The following is a 17,830-nucleotide window of genomic DNA, read 5'->3' as shown; positions in this document are numbered from 1 at the left end:
GCGCGACGTGGGGGATAAGCAATGGAAATTATTGTATGACACCACATATTCCCTAAAATTGTGGTTAGTGAATAAATTGCATTTTTATTTTATATGAGTTGGTTGATAACACCTTCTACATTTCATGTACAAAAATTACATCAAAGTTAATGGTGTGCAAAGTAAATTCACCTTAGTTTACACAGGGGACATTTGGCAAGCAGCTAAATTAGTCATTATTTTTACTTCATGGCATTAAGACATTCATGGAAAACATCCGAAGTTTAACAAAACATCCGCAGATATTGGAAATTGTTTGAAGATTCACCAACTGTGGGATAGTTGCATGCAACTACATTTCAGTACTATTAAATGTTATTTATATGGTGATTGTTTTGATCATCTGGGCTTTGCAAAGCAGAGAACGTGTATACTCCCAATGATGCAGCGCAATACAGGTACCACCAATAACTCTGAATTTATGTAATGTAACGTTAAATGTAGAGTCTTTGCATTGCGTAATACAAGGACTCTTAAATGTTCAGGTACTGCTCCCATTGGCTGAGTTCTTGGATTCTTCTGCACAGCGGTTAACAGCAACAGTGATTAAAAGGTGCTAATGTTTTGCCCCTTTAGTTTTCCCACTGCATACAATACATATTTTCCTATTGATATTTGTACTCACATTCAAAGTCATCATATATCAGTTTAAAGGCAGCAAGGTTCTCAACTGTAAATCACACACCATTGTCGCTGTGCTTATTGTAATTCTGCCCGCTTTTTGTGTATGGGGTAGTGAAGGACGTTTCTGGGCAAACTAAATTGCTTAATTTACATAGCTGTCCACCCCTCCAACAAATCCCGTCTGGGATCGCCTCTATTGAAGTGGTTGCGCTTTTTAATTCAAACTTTTTGGCGGGCAGGTTTGAGTTTTGTGACTCAATAGAAGTACGTAAAACATCTGGTGTCTGAAAGAAAGTGCAAAACTCTAAGCTCAAAGCTAGGCTATTCGACTCTAAAAACGGTCGGTAATGTCTGGCCATGCGAAAGGATGTATTTTGCTCATGAAAACAAATTTTATTGTATAAAATACCATATCATGTAGCGGTAAACGATCAAAACTTCCGTTTCTACGACTGCTCTTCGGTTTGTGCGTTTTGCATTTCAACATCTAGTAAAAAAAAAAAAACGAGAAAGAATGGCAAGTAGGCCTATACATAGGATTTTAATATAAATGCACATCGCAAAAATAGTGATTTAACAGTCCACTCATGACCAAGTGTGACTTGAGTGAGTGAGACTCAAGTGGCACAAAGTTGGTCAAATATTACTTGTATGTGTAAATATTAAAATGCACACATCTGTTAAATTGTCTACATCAAATAAACAGATACACAAATATCCAGAGTATTGATATAATACAGCAATGGGTTCAAATTAAGATACCATTTACCAGCAGGCTTCAATGGAACCTAATTCAGATTGGACTAACTCAGACTAACTTTTGTAAAAGGTAGGCTGCAAAGGAATTAAATGTCATGCGAAATTTAAGCAATCAATCCATTGATCTACTGCAAACCGCGGTATGACGATTCGATTATGTTACTCAATTTTATTTATTTTATGTGGTTTAGGTTAACAGACTACATCAATTTCCAATATTCTTGTCTGCGGTAATGTGTACACTGTGCAGGAGAAACCAATCGTTCTGATCTTATGTGACCTATGATGGGGTCCCAAATGGAATTGATCAATCTGTACTGAAGGACTAACTAGAAGGCCTTCTCTTGGAATGGCATTAATATTTGCTATAGTCATCTAAAATCTTAAAATATCAGTAATTACCTATCAGCTTATTGGAATGACAATCCACCTCAGTCAAGATAACCTTTACAAGGGTAAATCTGGGTAGTTTCCATCGATGCAAAGCAGTTTCAACAACACATCGCGTTATTTTAGGGAATTTTGTTCGAAAACTTTGCATACGACCATTGTAGCTGTACAGTTTTTCTTTCTGTGTTTAATGCGGGGATGGATGCTGATATGATGAAACCTGTTACGCCAGTTAGTTTACCAATATATCCTGCTATTTATTTCGTTAGGAGTATTGTATTGTATAGTATTACTTCAGTGTGGTTACTTTTTTTTGCACTGATTACAGAAACGAAACTGTAAGCCTTTTCGATCAAACGAACTATTCATCGCCGCCAATATATATCCCAACAGCCGCTTCTTTCTCCTAAGTACCAAATTCTTATAGCCTATCTCTGCTTTGTCTGTTTCAGCTGAGTCGGTTTAGCAGGAAAGTCATTTAAATCCTGCTCGTCCGTGTTTTGTCCCAAACCACACCTCTGGTACCCTGTCCCTGTTGTGTGAATGGTTTAAAGTTTCGCCCCTTCTTGTTTGCAATTGGACGACAGACCTCTCTACCCCACAGCAAAACTCCAGACGTCTTCTCCATTCAGTGGAGTCAGTTAGGGAACGCTATGGGTAACTGACGTACGCGGATCCTGCAGGGCAGAAGAACGTCGCTGTTTCTATCCGTGGATTGTAAAAGCAGGATGATTAGTATGATGCCGAATTATGGAACTTGACGATTTCGGCGCCAAGCAGTAGAAACGATACCTTGCAAATAGCAAAAGGCACCAGAACGATAGTGTCAGTTAAAAAGTACTAACTACCCCGTTGTGGTGCGTTCATACCAAATTCCTCCAAGTAGCTTTCTCGAGAAGAAAATGCTGCACTTTTGGCTATACACATTGTGGATTCCGCTGATGACAGTTTTTGACAGAGTCTTGTCCAGCTATTCAGAGGATCAGTGTAGCTGGAAAGGAAGGCAAGTACTGCATAATGGATGGGACTGGCCGCCTGTGTGCATTTTGAATTATGTATCTAATAATTTTGTTTTCAGCACTAATGCTTTGTGGAAAAACAGCTTCCTAGCTTTGGGCCATTTGCAGTTGATTACTAGTAAGTGGCATGCACAAATTCTGCGACTGCATGAATGAAACAAGACCTACGGTTTAGCCGTAAGTGTGCGTTTTATGTAGCTGTAGATTCGCGTTGTCTAGTTTTCATGAGGGTCATTTATACTACCTGCAGAGGGGTCGACTCGCCGTTTTGTCTCACGCTGTAGCGCTGGGGACCCGATTGCGAACTGCTGCCTTGGACTCACTTCGATGAGTCAGCGCAATAGCGCTCCTACGACAGCAATTAGCCACGGTTCAGTGGTACCACAAGGCAAATGAGACTGCGGTTTGTTTGACCACTTTCAATGCCTAACGTTTCTTAAAAAAAAAGTCTTGTTTTTTTTCTCACACAGTGGAACTCTGCAACTTACTTATTAATGTTAGTTACCACAGTGTAAGTCTGATCACATTTTAATCAAGATAGGTTATATGTTTTGGATAAGCAACCAATTTAAGTATTTTGACATATCTGGAAGTCTTAACTTTTGTTTGATTTTTTTATCTTACGTTTAATTTAAGCTGTTGAATATATGTGTTATGACCGAATATCAGATATCATCTGACAGGCACTGGATGCATTTATTTTTGATATTTATTTGCGGCACTCCAAATTAAGTTTGCAGTGTAATGCTTACGAGTTTCAATGTAGTGTTTAGACAGATGTATACTTTTTTGCGACTGCTTTCTTTGTGGTTAATCTGTCAGTGCAGTGTGACTATAAACCCAAAGGGTCCTAAAAGGAAGTGCCCTTGGGGTGGTCACCCAAAGAGGGTGTTAAAATTCCCACCTGGAGACATAAAACAGCTCATTAAAAGTTGAAAGAAATCTTTGGGAAGTGGGTAGGTGAAAAGATTGGAAACTGAAACCACTGATTGATCAGTATGTAGGAAATTTGAATACCATGCCGTATAATAATATACCATTTTAACTGACATTACTGCATCAGTTAGGCCTCTTGGTCATATGACAGCAGTACACAAGCTTATAGCGGGTTTGTCAACCTTGTTGCAGTCTTTCAAACAAACCACAAACCTGCAAATACTGATCAAATGACATCAGTAGGCTGCATAGTAGTGGGTGACTAAGCCACAAGGAGGTGACTTGTCATTTCTGTTTCTGAGTTTGTTCACAGTTAAGAAACTGTGTCCTATTAGGACTGTCCTTAAATTGCTTAATAAAGTTGGTGGTGCTTCGTTTGATTTGTGAACATACCCTTAAACTGGAACTGTCACCAAATTGGACTTTATAAGGAAAATATACAGTCAAATGCTCCCTTTCTTGTGTTCATCTGCAGTCCTCTGATGTCGAATTGTTTTTGACCATTCTCTCCACATCTGAAATGTATTTACCAAAAACCACAGCGTTTGGTACAATTTTCTTTCATTTGGTTTTGGGAACCATTTCCATCCCTCATGGTAGGAATGTTCTGCTCAGAAGGACAGATTGCTCTGTCTGGCTGTTGAATTATCTTCCAGCTAGGTTTTGGAAACGAGAAAGGTCAGCGTCTCTGCATGCTCTTGCAGTCACATGACGAGAAGCTTTGAATTGTTTTGGAGGGTGGGGGCTGGTCTTTATGGTCTTGGCTGAGACATCGGTTCTAATGTATTATCCCCCCTCTCTCTCTTTCTCTCTCTCTCTCCAGTGGTCTGTCACAGCAGCTGGGCAGTGTGGAGCAGATCTCCCTGCATTGCGCAGAGGGCTCCCTGGACTGGCTCTACCCAAAGGGGGCACTGCGTCTCACCCTGTCCCCCCGCCTGCCATCGGGAGTGGTCGGGCCAGGGGGCAGCGGGCGCAGCGGGCCCGGCCACATCACCGCCTGCGTGAAGCCTGCCGAGAGCTCCCGCGGGGCCCAGCTCTACCTGGAGCGCGACGGCGTCTTGGAGCTGCTGGTGAGCGACCGGCCAGATGCGCAGAAGCAGCCCAGGGTCCGCTGCTTCAGCCGACAGCCGGGGGAAAGGGTGGCCCTCTACCTGCAGGCCACGCCTCACCAGGACATCAGCCGCCGCATCGCCTCCTTCCGCTACGAGTTGCGCGGGGACTGGAACGCGCGACTCTCCTTGGACTCCGATCCAGTCAGCAATGAAGGTGAGAAGGCGGTGGAGGAGGACTGTTCCCAGAACAGTTTGCTTTTTCTTGCTTTAATCGGGGCCCACATGAGTGAATTCCAGAAACACAGACAATGTTCTTGATCACATATTCATCCAAGCACAATTATCGACCCTTCATTTGAACCTGAATCTTCCGATCATTTATTGAATGGGTGCTGGTGAGTTTTGAGGCTGGACTCCAGGGAGGAAAGCCTCCTCTTGCACAGGCGTACAGGCTGGAGAAGATTCACTGAATCTTCGCCTGGATGCCTGAGGATCAGTCCCCTGGCTGCTCCTATGCTGAGAGAATGGGTTTTCTGTGGAGGGAAGGGGGGAGTGCTGAACAAAGGCCCAGTATGAGGGGGCCTTGTACAGAGCCAGGCCTTTCATTCAGGCGCATGAGAGTTCAGGGATTAGCCGAGTTGCCCTGGTGACAGTGAGGCCTTTCATCAGCTGGGATGCTCCCCTTTGTTTTGTTTTTCCACTGCAGGGATGCTTGTCTCCAGGAATTCACCCAGCCTGATTAGTGGCTGGGGGGAGGGGGCTTGCCAGGGGAGGGGACAGTATTAAGGGTACTCGGGAATAGAGGAAAAAAAAGAATCCTTGGAACAGCAAGCAAGTGGATCTAAAAAAAATCAACTTGCTTTTTTCACTCTCTCTCTCTCTTTGGCATCAAAGCTTTGATCAAAGATTGGTGCCACACTGGTCCCCTTCTTGTAACAGTCTGATTCCTGTGTAATTTGAGAAAGAGCCCAACCTCCATATGTTAAAAAACCCTTCAAAATTTCTTTTGAACTCCTAGTTTGTGAAACAGCTGTGGATCCAATATATGGGCAGGCAGGAAGTATCCTTTCGTGTGAGGTAGCAAAACTTTGCAATGCAAATCTTTTGAACTCTTCTGGGCCCCTGTCCCGTTGGCTTTGATGGGGTGGGGTTGACAGCATCTCTGCAGGCTGAGGCGCTGAGGTGTTTTACGGCCCCTTCAAAGCGTCTGGCTCGGGAGGACACTTGTGAAGGCAGGCAGTTTTCCCACCTTGTCTCTAGTGCCCGCCAGCCAGCCGCCATAAAAGGAACAGCTGTCTGCTAACTGGGTGTCGGAGCATTACCCTTCCCTAGACGGTGACCAGGATGACTGCCCATCTCAAATAGCATGTTTCTGCAGCGTTTCATTTTTCTGTTGGAGTTTTCAAAGGAGATTTTATGTCAGCCAAAGCAGAGTGTGTGAAAATACAAGCAAGCTGTGTGACAGTGTTGTTTTGGAATTATAGATGTTTTTTCCTTTTCATCAGTGTGTATTATTACGGTGTCTGCTTTTGCTCCCCTGGCTAAGTCTCTGTTCATTGTCTCCACAGGCGCCTGTAGACCCTGCAATGACACAGAGATACTCATGGCTGTCTGCACCAGTGACTTTGGTACGTGCTTGTTTTGATCCTTTCTACCCTACACATCCTAAACTGCACATTAACAAGACTGGATTGGCGTGCTCTCACAAATACCTAATTTAATGAGGAAAGAAAAAACAGTTTGGGCTTCACAGCCAAATGCTTAAGACCTTAAGTAATACACATGCCAACGTGAATTCAACAATAAGTGAAATACACTTATTGTTGAATTCACGTTGGCATGTGTATTACTGTACATGTGTCAGTGACCTCATGTGGTTTTACACCAAAACCTAAAAGAAAGAAACTAGATGTTATTATGTGGAAATTCTAGGAGGGAGACTAAAGTGTGATAGCTGAGTGAGCAGCTCAGAGCTGTAAAATGCCTAGCCAACAGCCCAGGGGACCAAAACAGAGGATTAAGTTCAATAAGCGTCTACGACGCTCACTTAATCCCGCTGATCCCCCAGGCCCTGATGCATGTGGGGGTCAGAGGTGAAACAGCAGCACTTTGTCCACCCCCATCCTAGAGGTCCACCCCTCTGAGACAGCGGAGTGGAATAATCCTCACCAGCCTTAATTAAGATATAATCAGAAGAAGAGGGAGTGGAAGGCCCATGGCAACAAGGTCCAGGGGGGAGAGGGGGAGTATCTGGGAGTATTAGTTTCTTAAATCCATTCTACTCAAAGAAATGCATTCCCATATCCTCATTTCTTTTCACAACTGCAGGTGTTGCTGTTACGTGATACACTGAGAATGTTGTTGTATTTAGCTTGTTTTTCAACTTTTACAGGGTTACCACTGAAATGGATCATGAATTTATAATACTAGCAGCCACAGCCAGAAGCTCTACCAATATCTTATTTTTGCTTCTCATAATTTCAGAAGTGAAATCATTCCCCCATACAGTGGAATTTATAAAAGGCCACGTATATGCTTTAAGCTGTGCAGTGTATCGTTTTTAACATGCTTGCAGTGAGACACTGAGCCTGTTTATAACTGGTTTTTCCTTTTACCTCTGCAGTGGTGCGGGGGAATATCCGTTCTGTGGTGGAGGACAAGGACCTGCAGGCCTCTGTGATCAAGGTGAGCGCCACCCGGGTGTTCCGGCAGAAGTACGCCTTGTTCTCTGGGTCGGGGCGTCTGGCGAAGGCGGGCGAGATCCGCACCTTGCTGCAGTGTGGCGTGAGGAACGGCGCCGGGAGCTTCCTCTTCACGGGCCGGGTCCACTTTGGAGAGGCGTGGCTGGGCTGCGCGCCACGGTACAAGGACTTTCAGCGAGCCTACCAGCTGGCCAAGGAGGCCAGACAGATCCCCTGTGAGTTGGCATCTGACTGACCCTCCCTTCATGGCAAGGTGCACTCTTACCGAAACCTGAAGCTCCTTCCCATACCCACCCCCACACCCACCCCTCCCATTTGAAAGATCAGGGTCACCAGTTACAGTGAGCAGTGTCAGTGTGGCCTCTCTGTCTTCTCATTTTTGGTAAGGGAGACATTGAAAGTGTCCAGATGATGATGGACCATTCCACGCTCCACTGTGCATCTCACTGGGTCATCTTGATTGATTTTTCTTCCCTGAAAGATAATTTGGACGAACCATTTTGGACACTTTTGATATGTTGGTCTACTGCCAACCATGAGGCTGAAGATATTTCGCAAGCATTCTGAGTGTTCCATGGGGGTTTGGTCTAACAGGCCAGTCCTCCATTCATGGATGTAGGAACAGGGACAGAAGTCCTGGTGTTCAGGGGAAAGAGCAGCAGTTAGGCGGGTGATGACAATCGTACAGACGTTTAGGATAATAACAAAGAATGGGGAGTCTGCATCAAACCTCACCACCCACAAATTAGCTACATCTTCTGCACTGTGAGGAACAGTCCAAAATACTCAGGAAATAAGTGACTGGTAGGTTCATTCCGTCACCTTTGCATTCCACTGTAAACACCTGCGGGTGGTCTGCGTATTACCCACCTACCAAAGCCCCAAGGTTTTCTTTAACTAAGGTTGCTGTGATGAAGGAAATTCCCATGGTGTCACAAATATTTTTTATCATGTAATTTTCAATTTTTTCTTGTTGTTTTGAAAGGGTCTATATTAACATATATGAAGAAGATTTCTGGATAGTTGTTTTGTTGTTGTTTTATGAAGTGGTTGTAAACATGTTATAAGTAAGCAGCCCAGCTCCAATGTCAAAAGAGAGGGGATTTCCGCTCTGACATTAAGGGGGGGTGATGATGATGAATTGTTCTGATTTGCACTGTTGAAGAAAAGGGAATTAGCAGGAAGGATGGATGCTGCAAGCACTGATGAATCTGGAAACCAAATGTAGAGCTGATTATATGTAGCCTAGATGAATTACTCAGAATTTAATATATAATGGTGACACCAACTACCGCTGTGAATTTGGGAGCTTGCAAAGCCTGGCAGAGCAGTGTTAAAAATGAAACGGTATTGCACCCGGCCTTACGGTTGTCATGCAGGTTTATTATTTTATTTCATTGTTCTATGTTCTTTTTTAACTGTACACAGGGTGTGTTGTGTATTATGAAGACCCTGTATAAATAACTTGTTTTTTTGAGGGGGGTGGAAAGGGGATGGTGGGTGTGGGGGTTACAATGCTGTTAGACCTGTCATACATCTCTACAGTTACCCAGGATTTTGTGTGTCATACTGTGTAGCTGTGTTTTAAGCAAGGTGTACGTTTTTTATGTGTTTGATTATTTGGCTATTTTATTTATTTTTTTGTTCATGTTGACCACAATAACCAAGCACTTCCCTGCTTTAAGGTTATTTTTTGTTGAGCTTCATGGTATTACATTGACGAGAAATCGCTGAAGCTGGATTAAACGCTTTGCTGTTTAAAGCATGCTGTAAATTATAAGCATACACATAATGAGGTCATCAATTAGTTATGTTTTTGAATTCCACCAAAACTTCTGAGAATGTCTTCATGTATGGCTTGGCTAGAGAATGCTGGAAAAAAGCCAGTTTTGTGAGATTGTTTCAAATGAAAGACCTTTTTGTTACAGTCCAATTGGGTATGAGTAGGACGCCTTAGTTTAAGTGCTGCTGTCGTGGAAGTAGGTACTCACTGTAATCTGTTAGATTTGTGCAGTGGTTCTCAAACTATTATCTGTGGACCAGGAGCTCCAGTTTGTGGAAAGGGAACATAATTAAGTGAAGGATCAAATGGCAACTTAATCATTTAGTCCTATGTGAACATATCTGGGTTGATAATGTGTCTGGCTTGTAATGTACCAGTTGCTGTGGAGAGGTCTAAAGTTAGTGGGTTTTGTTCTGCTGCATCAGTCTATGGTCCCTCACAGATCTCCCATGATTTACAAATGATCATCCAAAACAAAAGTTTGAGAACCACTGTGTTAGTGTAAGATCTACAATGAGCAGAGGGAGGATGAAGTCAGAGTTGTGGGTTTGGCTATTGTGGCAGTGTTCTGCAGAACAGAATGAAAGAATATGAGCTCCATTGCCCAAGCTTCTGCTCTGTTCATGAGTTTGCAGCAGGTCAAAGGTCAGTCTGACTTCATGTATCCCACAGAGTCGTTCAGAAATGTTTCCAAGCAATGCCATGTAATGCAACATAATAGGGAATTGAGAAAAGAATAATTTTATTGTCATGATTTGACTGTTGTCTGTTCATGTCTAATGTGCACTAAATTGATGAAGGGAGGGGATATACCAAATTAAGAAGGTGTGTTCTAGAAGTTTGTGAAAGAGCTGAAAACTGCCAGTTTGCTTATATTATTTTTGCAATTTTTAAGTGTTTGTTCTTAATTGCAGTTACCAATGTGACTGGCTAAATGGAAGGTTTAATGGTCTCAATGTGAATGTAAATACCTTGTATATAAGAAGATGTAACAAAAGAACAAAATGTAATGTGATTTGTCTGTGTTGTGAAGTGTTTGTCCTTTATGTGTCTGATAAAGTCTTAAGAACACTCATGGATGTCGTGGATTTGTTCAAGTTGTTTTGTCTTCTTTTGTAAAGTACTTTTATCATTTTAATGGGTTACAGAATTATTTCACCCAGTTTTGGTGGGTTGGCTTCATTTTACCCTTGAAAAATTAAGACACCTTAGCCCCAACTTGACCCTCACTCTCCCTCTGCTCTCACCTTCCTCTCTATAGGACTGCTCCTTCCTTTATTCTCGCATAAAAAGCCATGTGTTTTATGCCTTTCCCATTCATGAAAACCTCTCCTCTCCAGAGAGATCACTCCTGTCAGTGGCTGAAAAACAACTACCCTCTCCCGTGGCTTTCATTAAAGAAAAGTAGAGGTATTCCCCATAGTGAGTTCAATAAATACAAGAAAAATCATACTAAATGTTAGAGCTGTTTGGCCATTAACTTTGTAGCCCTTTTCTATTGAACAAATACAACTTGAATGCTTCCTATATGTTTCAACCAAGTAATTATTCTTCCCAGTTATGTAATCAGTTAGAGGGCTTCTTGTATTTTGTTAATTGAAAATTTTAATGCAACCAATGTTGCCCCCAGTAACAGCATGGGTTTACAAATAATTTTGTTTTTTCAAAAATGCAATAATAATATTTATTTGCATCCATGCAAGATGAATTTGTGTGTCCTTCAACTTCAGCTAATAAGACTGAGAAGATGTCTGCTTTGGATAACTTGTGGTCAGATACCAGTTTTTGACCAAGTTTAAGTTTCTTGGTAGAGGGAACCAGAGTTGTGTGTTATTTTGAATCTTGTTTTCCCCTATATTATAATGTGTAGATTAAGGGAATATTTCATTTTTCAATGTTAAAAAATACACTTTCATTTCTTGTTTTAAATCATGTTTGGGTATTTTTTAACACATGAATACATGAGAGAGATTTTGCACATTTAATGCCCCAAAGTTTGATAAGTGGTTTGAAGAATGTTTGAGTTTACAGTGAGTTTACAAGTGTGAGAACACAGTGTTCAGGGTGCTAAATGTGTGCAGATGGGGGAGGGAAGGGGGGTGACTCATGTTCAAACAACACAGTCCCTGGAGGCTCCAGTGTGAGAAAAAAAGGGGGGAAAGACCAACCGTTGGGACTCTGTTCAGCTCAGCCCCATTTTTTTTCAGGATTCAGGAAGCAATAAATTCCCATTAAGCGACTCTGATGCAGCTATTAAACAGAGGAAAGCAGTCACTCAGTCGCCCAGCCTGCCTGCATGCCCGCCTGACTGCCATTCACAGATAAAGCAGGGGGGACACGCACTCACACAACAAACGCAGAGAGAAAGAGACTCACAGAATTCCTGGACCCCATCCAGTCCCCATCCCTTGGGAGCTCGGACACAAGCCGGCTTCCCTTTTCAACAGCACGTCAACAGCCCCAGCAATTTACAGCTGCATCTCAGGGCCGGCACTGCCTGGGGTTCAACTGATCCAGCCAGTGAGAGAAGCTACCGGAGGGTTAAGCGCCTGTGTGTCTCGCGTCTGTCCCCTTTCCCCCTTCAAGTCCCTTTATGGCCGAAAGGGAGTATGTGAACACCAACAGAACTGTGCTAATTTCCTGGTCATGGCCACTTTATTAAACCTGTCCTTCTGTCGCTTTCTGAGCTAATAAACTGTCTTGGATCCTCTTCTGTGCCTCGCTTCTCTCTTTCCCCCAGGTTCTCTTTCTAAGCCTTTCCCAGAGTTTTCCCTCAGTAAATAATGCCTATATGGTCGCTTGTTTTCCCCTTTTCCAAAAGAAACAGAGCAGTTTGAAAGAAATGTTAGGACATTTGTGTATGTGCTCTGTTGGGTCACAGGGGGTGTGTGTTAACTTTTCTGAACAGCAGCAGCAGTGAAAGTTGAATTACCAGAAGCACCATGCGGCTGAGGTGATGTCAAAAACAGGAAGCAAAAGGGAAGGGGGAGACGGGGGGTGGGGATTGTTGGGAGGGGTGCGGACTTCCGTAGGCCCCAGTGGGAGTCAGTGGGGGAAGTGGATGGAGTCCAGCCCCTCTGCAGTGCAGGCAGGCTGGGCCGGGCTCCCCCGGACACTCCTTGGATAATAGCAACCTATTAAAATGTATCACCATGAGACACATCTCTGCTTCTCTTATGGAGCAGACATTGTCATCATGGCACATGGTGTTCTTTCTTTGGCAGGGAAGCAGTGGGTGCTGCAGAATTGCTGCCAGTGGTCAAAAATGCATGATTACTTTTTTAATCTAATATTACCTTTTCTTGCAAAGAAATATTGCAAGCAATATTGCAAAGCAAATTGCATGTACCTTGAAAATACTTCATGCAGGATCATTTCTGATATTCCTCAAAAATGACACCAGATCCATTCCTCCCTTGATTTCCGAGCGCCCGCCTGCTTGTTTTTATGCAGAGTTATTCTCTTGCTTCGGTTAAGCCGCTCCTCTCTCATTCCTGGAACTCCGGAGCCATGGCGCTGTTGTCGGTCTCCCTGTCAGAGAGCCGGCTGCTGTGTCTGTGTTTTCTTCCTCAAGGTGTGCTTCCTCGTGCCCGTCCTGCCACTCTGACCCGCTACGCCCGCAGCTGTTTGCGCTGGCAGCGCGACCGCCCCGCGCACGCCCGGCTGCCGCCTCTCCAGGCACACCACCGGCTTTGAACAAACAAGATAAGGCCGGACCGCAGGGGCAGAGCGTGGGGAGGAAGCGGGAGGGGCAGGCTCAGCAGGCCTCTGTTTGTGTTTCAGAGATGATGATATCAGCTGCAACTGTTGAATAAAAAAGACTAGACTCTCTGCCACACTCTGGCACAAACCTGGCCTGTTTTCACATGTGAAAATCTACATTGTGCCTTAGATCCCAAGTATCACTGTTCTTGCTCCGCTCTGTGGGTGTCGGCGGTTGAGAGAGGAAGAACTAGGCCATTTGATAGGCCACATCAGAAAACACTTGCTTGGTTTTTGGAGAATACAGACTGAAAGGGTAGCGTACATCAGGCCACTGACTCCCGAGTTATGAAATCTTGTCAATTTGACAGTTTCTCTGGATAAATGAACAATTTTAGTATGTTGGAAAATATGAAGGAAAGTTTATATCTACCTGCACACCCCTGCTTTTCACAGCTGCAGATGCAGCAATGGCATGCGTAAGAGTAAAGACCATATCCAAGTTCACCTGTAATAACATGGATGGGTGACCGGGTATATAGTTTGCAGAAACCATTTCAGCTCAGTGGTCATTCCACCCAATGCAACCATGTGTACATCGCCTGTGGTCTGGGATGTGCCAATGGGATTACCCCATTGGCTCTGACTGGTCTGGGACCAAGGCTGGGTTCATTCCTTACGCCTGGCTCTTTGAGAGGGAAGCCCATGCCACTGCTGTCTGAAGAATGGAGGGCGGCCTTGGGATTGACAGGCGAGGTCAAAGCGTAGCCTTAGATGCACAGAGAGCCGGGTGAGAGTGCATTTACGTGGACGTGTTATCCCTCTGAAGAGCTGGGGTGAGTGCAAGGGTCCACTTTTGTTCCTCAAGAGGCTGCAGATGGCTGTAATCCTCTCCAGAATGTGGAGAATCAATCAGAGTGGCGTGATGGTGTGGGTGGTTGTGTGTGCGCGGGTGTGTATGGGGGGTTGGGCATGGCAATGGGGAGTGACAAAGAGCTTTAAAGAGGCAAGACACAGTTTGACTATGTGGAGAGGGGGGGTCCTTACACGCAGAAGGCAATGGCTCCAGTTTCCCGCCAAAAATGACATGGCAATGAAAGACAAGACAGCATGAATGAGTTGCTCCGGCTCCCCCTTTCCCCCTTTCCCCCTCAGTCCGGCCGCAAACAGCTGCTGCCTCAGAGACGGCGGAGCTGCTTGATTCATGAGCAACCTGCGGGGGCTGGATCAAAAACACCCCCAGAGAGCAGAAAGCAGGACCAAGGCAATTCCCACAGTTTTCCAGTGTTTGTGCACGAGTATGGATCAATCCTCTTCAGGAAACACAGGGTTGTTGGTGGGTCCACAGTAACAGCTCTCATTGTTGAGGAAAATTTGTGGTTAAACCTTAACAGGCATTGACCCCAGGAGCTGCCCAAAAAAACCCACGCATCCGTGTTGCTAGGTTTCTGTTGCTGCTACAATACTTTTCTTTGTATTCAGGCATAAGATAGTAAACTCTGGAAACATGCTAGATCTGTAAATTCCTTTGCTTTAATGTGTGTTTTGTCAGGGTGGAGCCATTTCAAAGAAGTTTTTTGTGTGTAAAGGGAGGTCATTGTTTGACAACCTGTAATGTATAAATCCGGTGTTATGTTTTTAGGGTGTTGCTGTACAATCCTATTCTTCACATTTTCACATGGCAATATTCACATCTAGATGCTTCTCAAAATGTTCCCTGCTGTGACTAAAGGCATCTTGTTTTGTCTGGAAACAGAGAAGAAAGATATATCTCAGGAAAGGCATGTAGTGGGATGCTGTGCAATGCATGCATATGTGTGTATGTCACTTGACTAAATTGGTAAAACACAGCTTGTCAATACCTAAAATATTAAAAAATATTAAATCAGCAAAATATTTTGAATGTATATTAACATTTATCCATATTTTTTGGACTATAATTCAATCTATACTTCAGTTATTGCCTATTTCGTACATGTACATTTATGCATATAATATTTGCACAAGCATATTCAGTACGTTCTGATATACAGGATGTTAAAGTCATAATCACTACATTTTGGATTACATATGAGTGAAGATTTCCTTGTTGTTTAGGGCAAACATTTAAAGCCCTTCATTTGGCCCCCATCAGAGTCACCGGTGGGCCCCTGTTTAGGAGAAAAAGCCTGTTTAGGAATGAGCCATCTATGTGCAGGGGAGACAGGCTTTCTTCAGCCCACCTGCTGCTGACCTATTGCTGCAGACAGATGAGGGACAGCCTGGAGCTGGATTGCACCTCAGTACCAAACTGCCCCTTCCTACAGCCATCCTAACAGGGAGGGAAAGATGTAAGCTACCCTGACCCTGTAATACTGTAGCAGTGTATGCCTTCTGTGTTGTCTTTTTGGAGAGACATGCAATTCCTGTGAAAATGTTTTCTTTTTTAACGCTACAAAAGTCTTCACTTCAGTAAGTGGCAGTACAGACAAAGGCAAGAGCAAAGGAGCAGAACTGAAGGCTTCATGTCAATTTTTACCAACTGACAGCAGTCAAAATATTTTTCAACTGAGAGCTGTGTCTCCTCCTGTTTTTGTCCTGTGTCTAAAGCCTCTGCCAGGAGGGATTTGAAGGTATAGATGGAGCAGTTGGCCTGGGTCCCAGAATCTATCCTCAGTGGGGAGACACACCTGTTGTTCCCACCTCAGGGTGAGCCTGGAAGTAAAAGGGGGGATTTCGGTTTTCTCCGGAATTATGTGTCTGAGTGCCCTGGCCAGTGGTCACAATAGACAGAAGCTTCCCGGAGTGTGCCTGATCCCCTGCAGAACCTCACTCTCTTCAGACAGCTGTTTTAACCTCTGCCCCTTACTCCTGCAGTGACTGGAGCCTGCTCCCCCCTCCCCTCTCTGAAGCAGGCTTTCTTCAGGTTACTGCCAGTATCTTCCTGTTTTATCCCTCTGGAACATAACAACTCTTTTGCAAAATTGTGAAGGAACAGAGGGTGGGCAGACTTCTCTGTCCTCCTCCTCTCTCTAGCTATAACCTCTCTCCTGAGGAACTACATTCCAACCCAAGTGATGAAATTAAAGTGTTTCACTACTACAATTCTCATAAGTCCATTTACAAATAAATGCAACAACAAAATAAAAAACACGTTTATGGTAGCTTGATGTTGATAATGAAACAGTGCCAGCTATTACTATTTGGACTATGTTTAGTGGTAAAAAATTCCCTAAACAAATACATATAGACTAGAGAAAGTCAGATATAGATATACCTGGTGTAACTACAGGTAAATCTAACACACAGAATCCAACAAATAAATAAATACTTATTAGAAATATCAAAGTGACAGCTAAGCTGGACAAACAGCAGACAAATACTCAAAGCAACATGTTAAATTCAGGGAAGAGGTTTATGGACTTTTCTGCCAGAGTTAACATTACAACACATAGCGATGTATATAGCTTACCATTTAGATCTTCACTTCCTATGCTTCAGTTCTGACCAGTTGCTCTGGAGATCCTGATATCCATACCATTAAGATGGTGGTAATGCTGATAAAGAGATAATTAGATAAACACATCTATGTAACATAAAGTCACATCTGTGCAGTGTGTGCTATAGATTGATGTCTGTGAACAAGAATAGAGTCAGCTTTCAAGCCACTGCTGATGCTGCCTGATGGACATACACTTCTCTGTGGTAAAGGAACGTCCTTACCTGTAGTCCAGTACAGACACTGGCCTCTGCGCCTCAACTCATTGTTTTTTGCTCCAAGCCCAGTCTCATTTCCTCATCCAGTCAAGTATGGACATAGTGATGTGAAATATCACATCAAACATGTACTCAGATCAGGGGTGGAATGGAAGAGGGTACCACTTGCTCCTGATGACATTACCAGCACAGTGGTGGAGGATTAATGACAGAGAATCATAGGTCTAGACTGAGACTGTGAAGTCCAAAATATCAGGTAAGTTTAACAATTTGTCAGAATCTGAAAATACGTTACACTAGATCTATTTCATTATAAACAAAGTGTGTATTTTACAATAATTATACAGCACATTTGAAGGTAAAAATACGTTCTGTTTTCCAAAAAAATCATTATATTTGTCCACCAAATGTTGTTCACGTTTTGCATACATCACTACAGCATATAAAATGGAAGTAGAATGTAGAATTGTCAGTTATATTTATACACTTACAGTCCTATTTAGTCATAATTCTAAACTTTTATGTTTCAGCACTCATCAAGCTGAGTCCCCACCTGCCCTCTCCCCAAATCATGCTCAGTGAGAGAGTGGGATGTCTGCAAGGCAAAATTAGATTATGTAGATTATGGCTGCTACTGCTTCTGTCCCTATACTGATCATGTGCATTTCTGTGTTTGGGAGACAGAGGGAGAGAGACAGAGAAAGGAGGGAGACAGAGACTGAGTGTGCGTGTGTGTGTGTGTGTGTGTGTGTGTGTGTGCTGTGTCTGTGTGGAGAGATTGCCTCACCACCCTGCCTGCCCTCCCCTTCTACTGACCGTCTGCGCCTCTATCTGCACAAATCTGCCCGGCTCGGCTCCACCTGTTGCTGCTTGGAGCTGCTCTCCTCAGTCCTGGGCCCATGTGGGCTGGAATGCTCCCCTAATTAAGACAGGGATTAGCAGCCCACTGTGGGAACTGCCCAGAGTGTGGGAAAAGAGAAAGATTCCCCTTCTCTCTCTCCCTCTCTCCCTCACTCACACACTCATTCCATCTCTGGTTCCCTCTCCCTCCTCTCTTCCAGACCTGCTGAAGTGGCTGTGCTCTGGCTGCCCCTCTGTCTCTTGCCGCCTCTCCAGCCCACACATTCA

General features: G+C 43.8%; 1 protein-coding gene across 1 annotated transcript; it reads left to right on the top strand.

Moving 5' to 3' along the window:
- Positions 1–2,462: 2,462 nt before the first annotated feature.
- Positions 2,463–8,502, top strand: metrn (meteorin, glial cell differentiation regulator). The gene is made up of 4 exons (XM_036541339.1): positions 2,463–2,815; positions 4,591–5,033; positions 6,388–6,447; positions 7,443–8,502. The coding sequence occupies exons 1-4, from the start codon at positions 2,715–2,717 to the stop codon at positions 7,754–7,756; spliced, it is 918 nt and encodes a 305-aa protein (XP_036397232.1). The 5' UTR covers positions 2,463–2,714; the 3' UTR covers positions 7,757–8,502.
- The last annotated feature ends 9,328 nt before the right edge of the window (positions 8,503–17,830 follow it).

Source organism: Megalops cyprinoides, chromosome 1 (assembly GCF_013368585.1).
Source record: "Megalops cyprinoides isolate fMegCyp1 chromosome 1, fMegCyp1.pri, whole genome shotgun sequence".
NCBI lineage: Eukaryota > Metazoa > Chordata > Actinopteri > Elopiformes > Megalopidae > Megalops > Megalops cyprinoides.
The sequence above is the reverse complement of the archived record's forward strand: the minus strand, read 5'-3'. Positions and strand labels throughout refer to the sequence as shown.

Bases quoted from the DNA above. Each gene is read 5' to 3' on its own strand.
- metrn (XM_036541339.1), top strand. From the start codon at position 2,715: ATGCTGCACTTTTGGCTATACACATTGTGGATTCCGCTGATGACAGTT. The intron at 2,816-4,590 runs GCAAGTACTGCA...CTCTCTCTCCAG, and splicing joins CAGTGTAGCTGGAAAGGAAG to TGGTCTGTCACAGCAGCTGG. The intron at 5,034-6,387 runs GTGAGAAGGCGG...TTGTCTCCACAG, and splicing joins CGATCCAGTCAGCAATGAAG to GCGCCTGTAGACCCTGCAAT.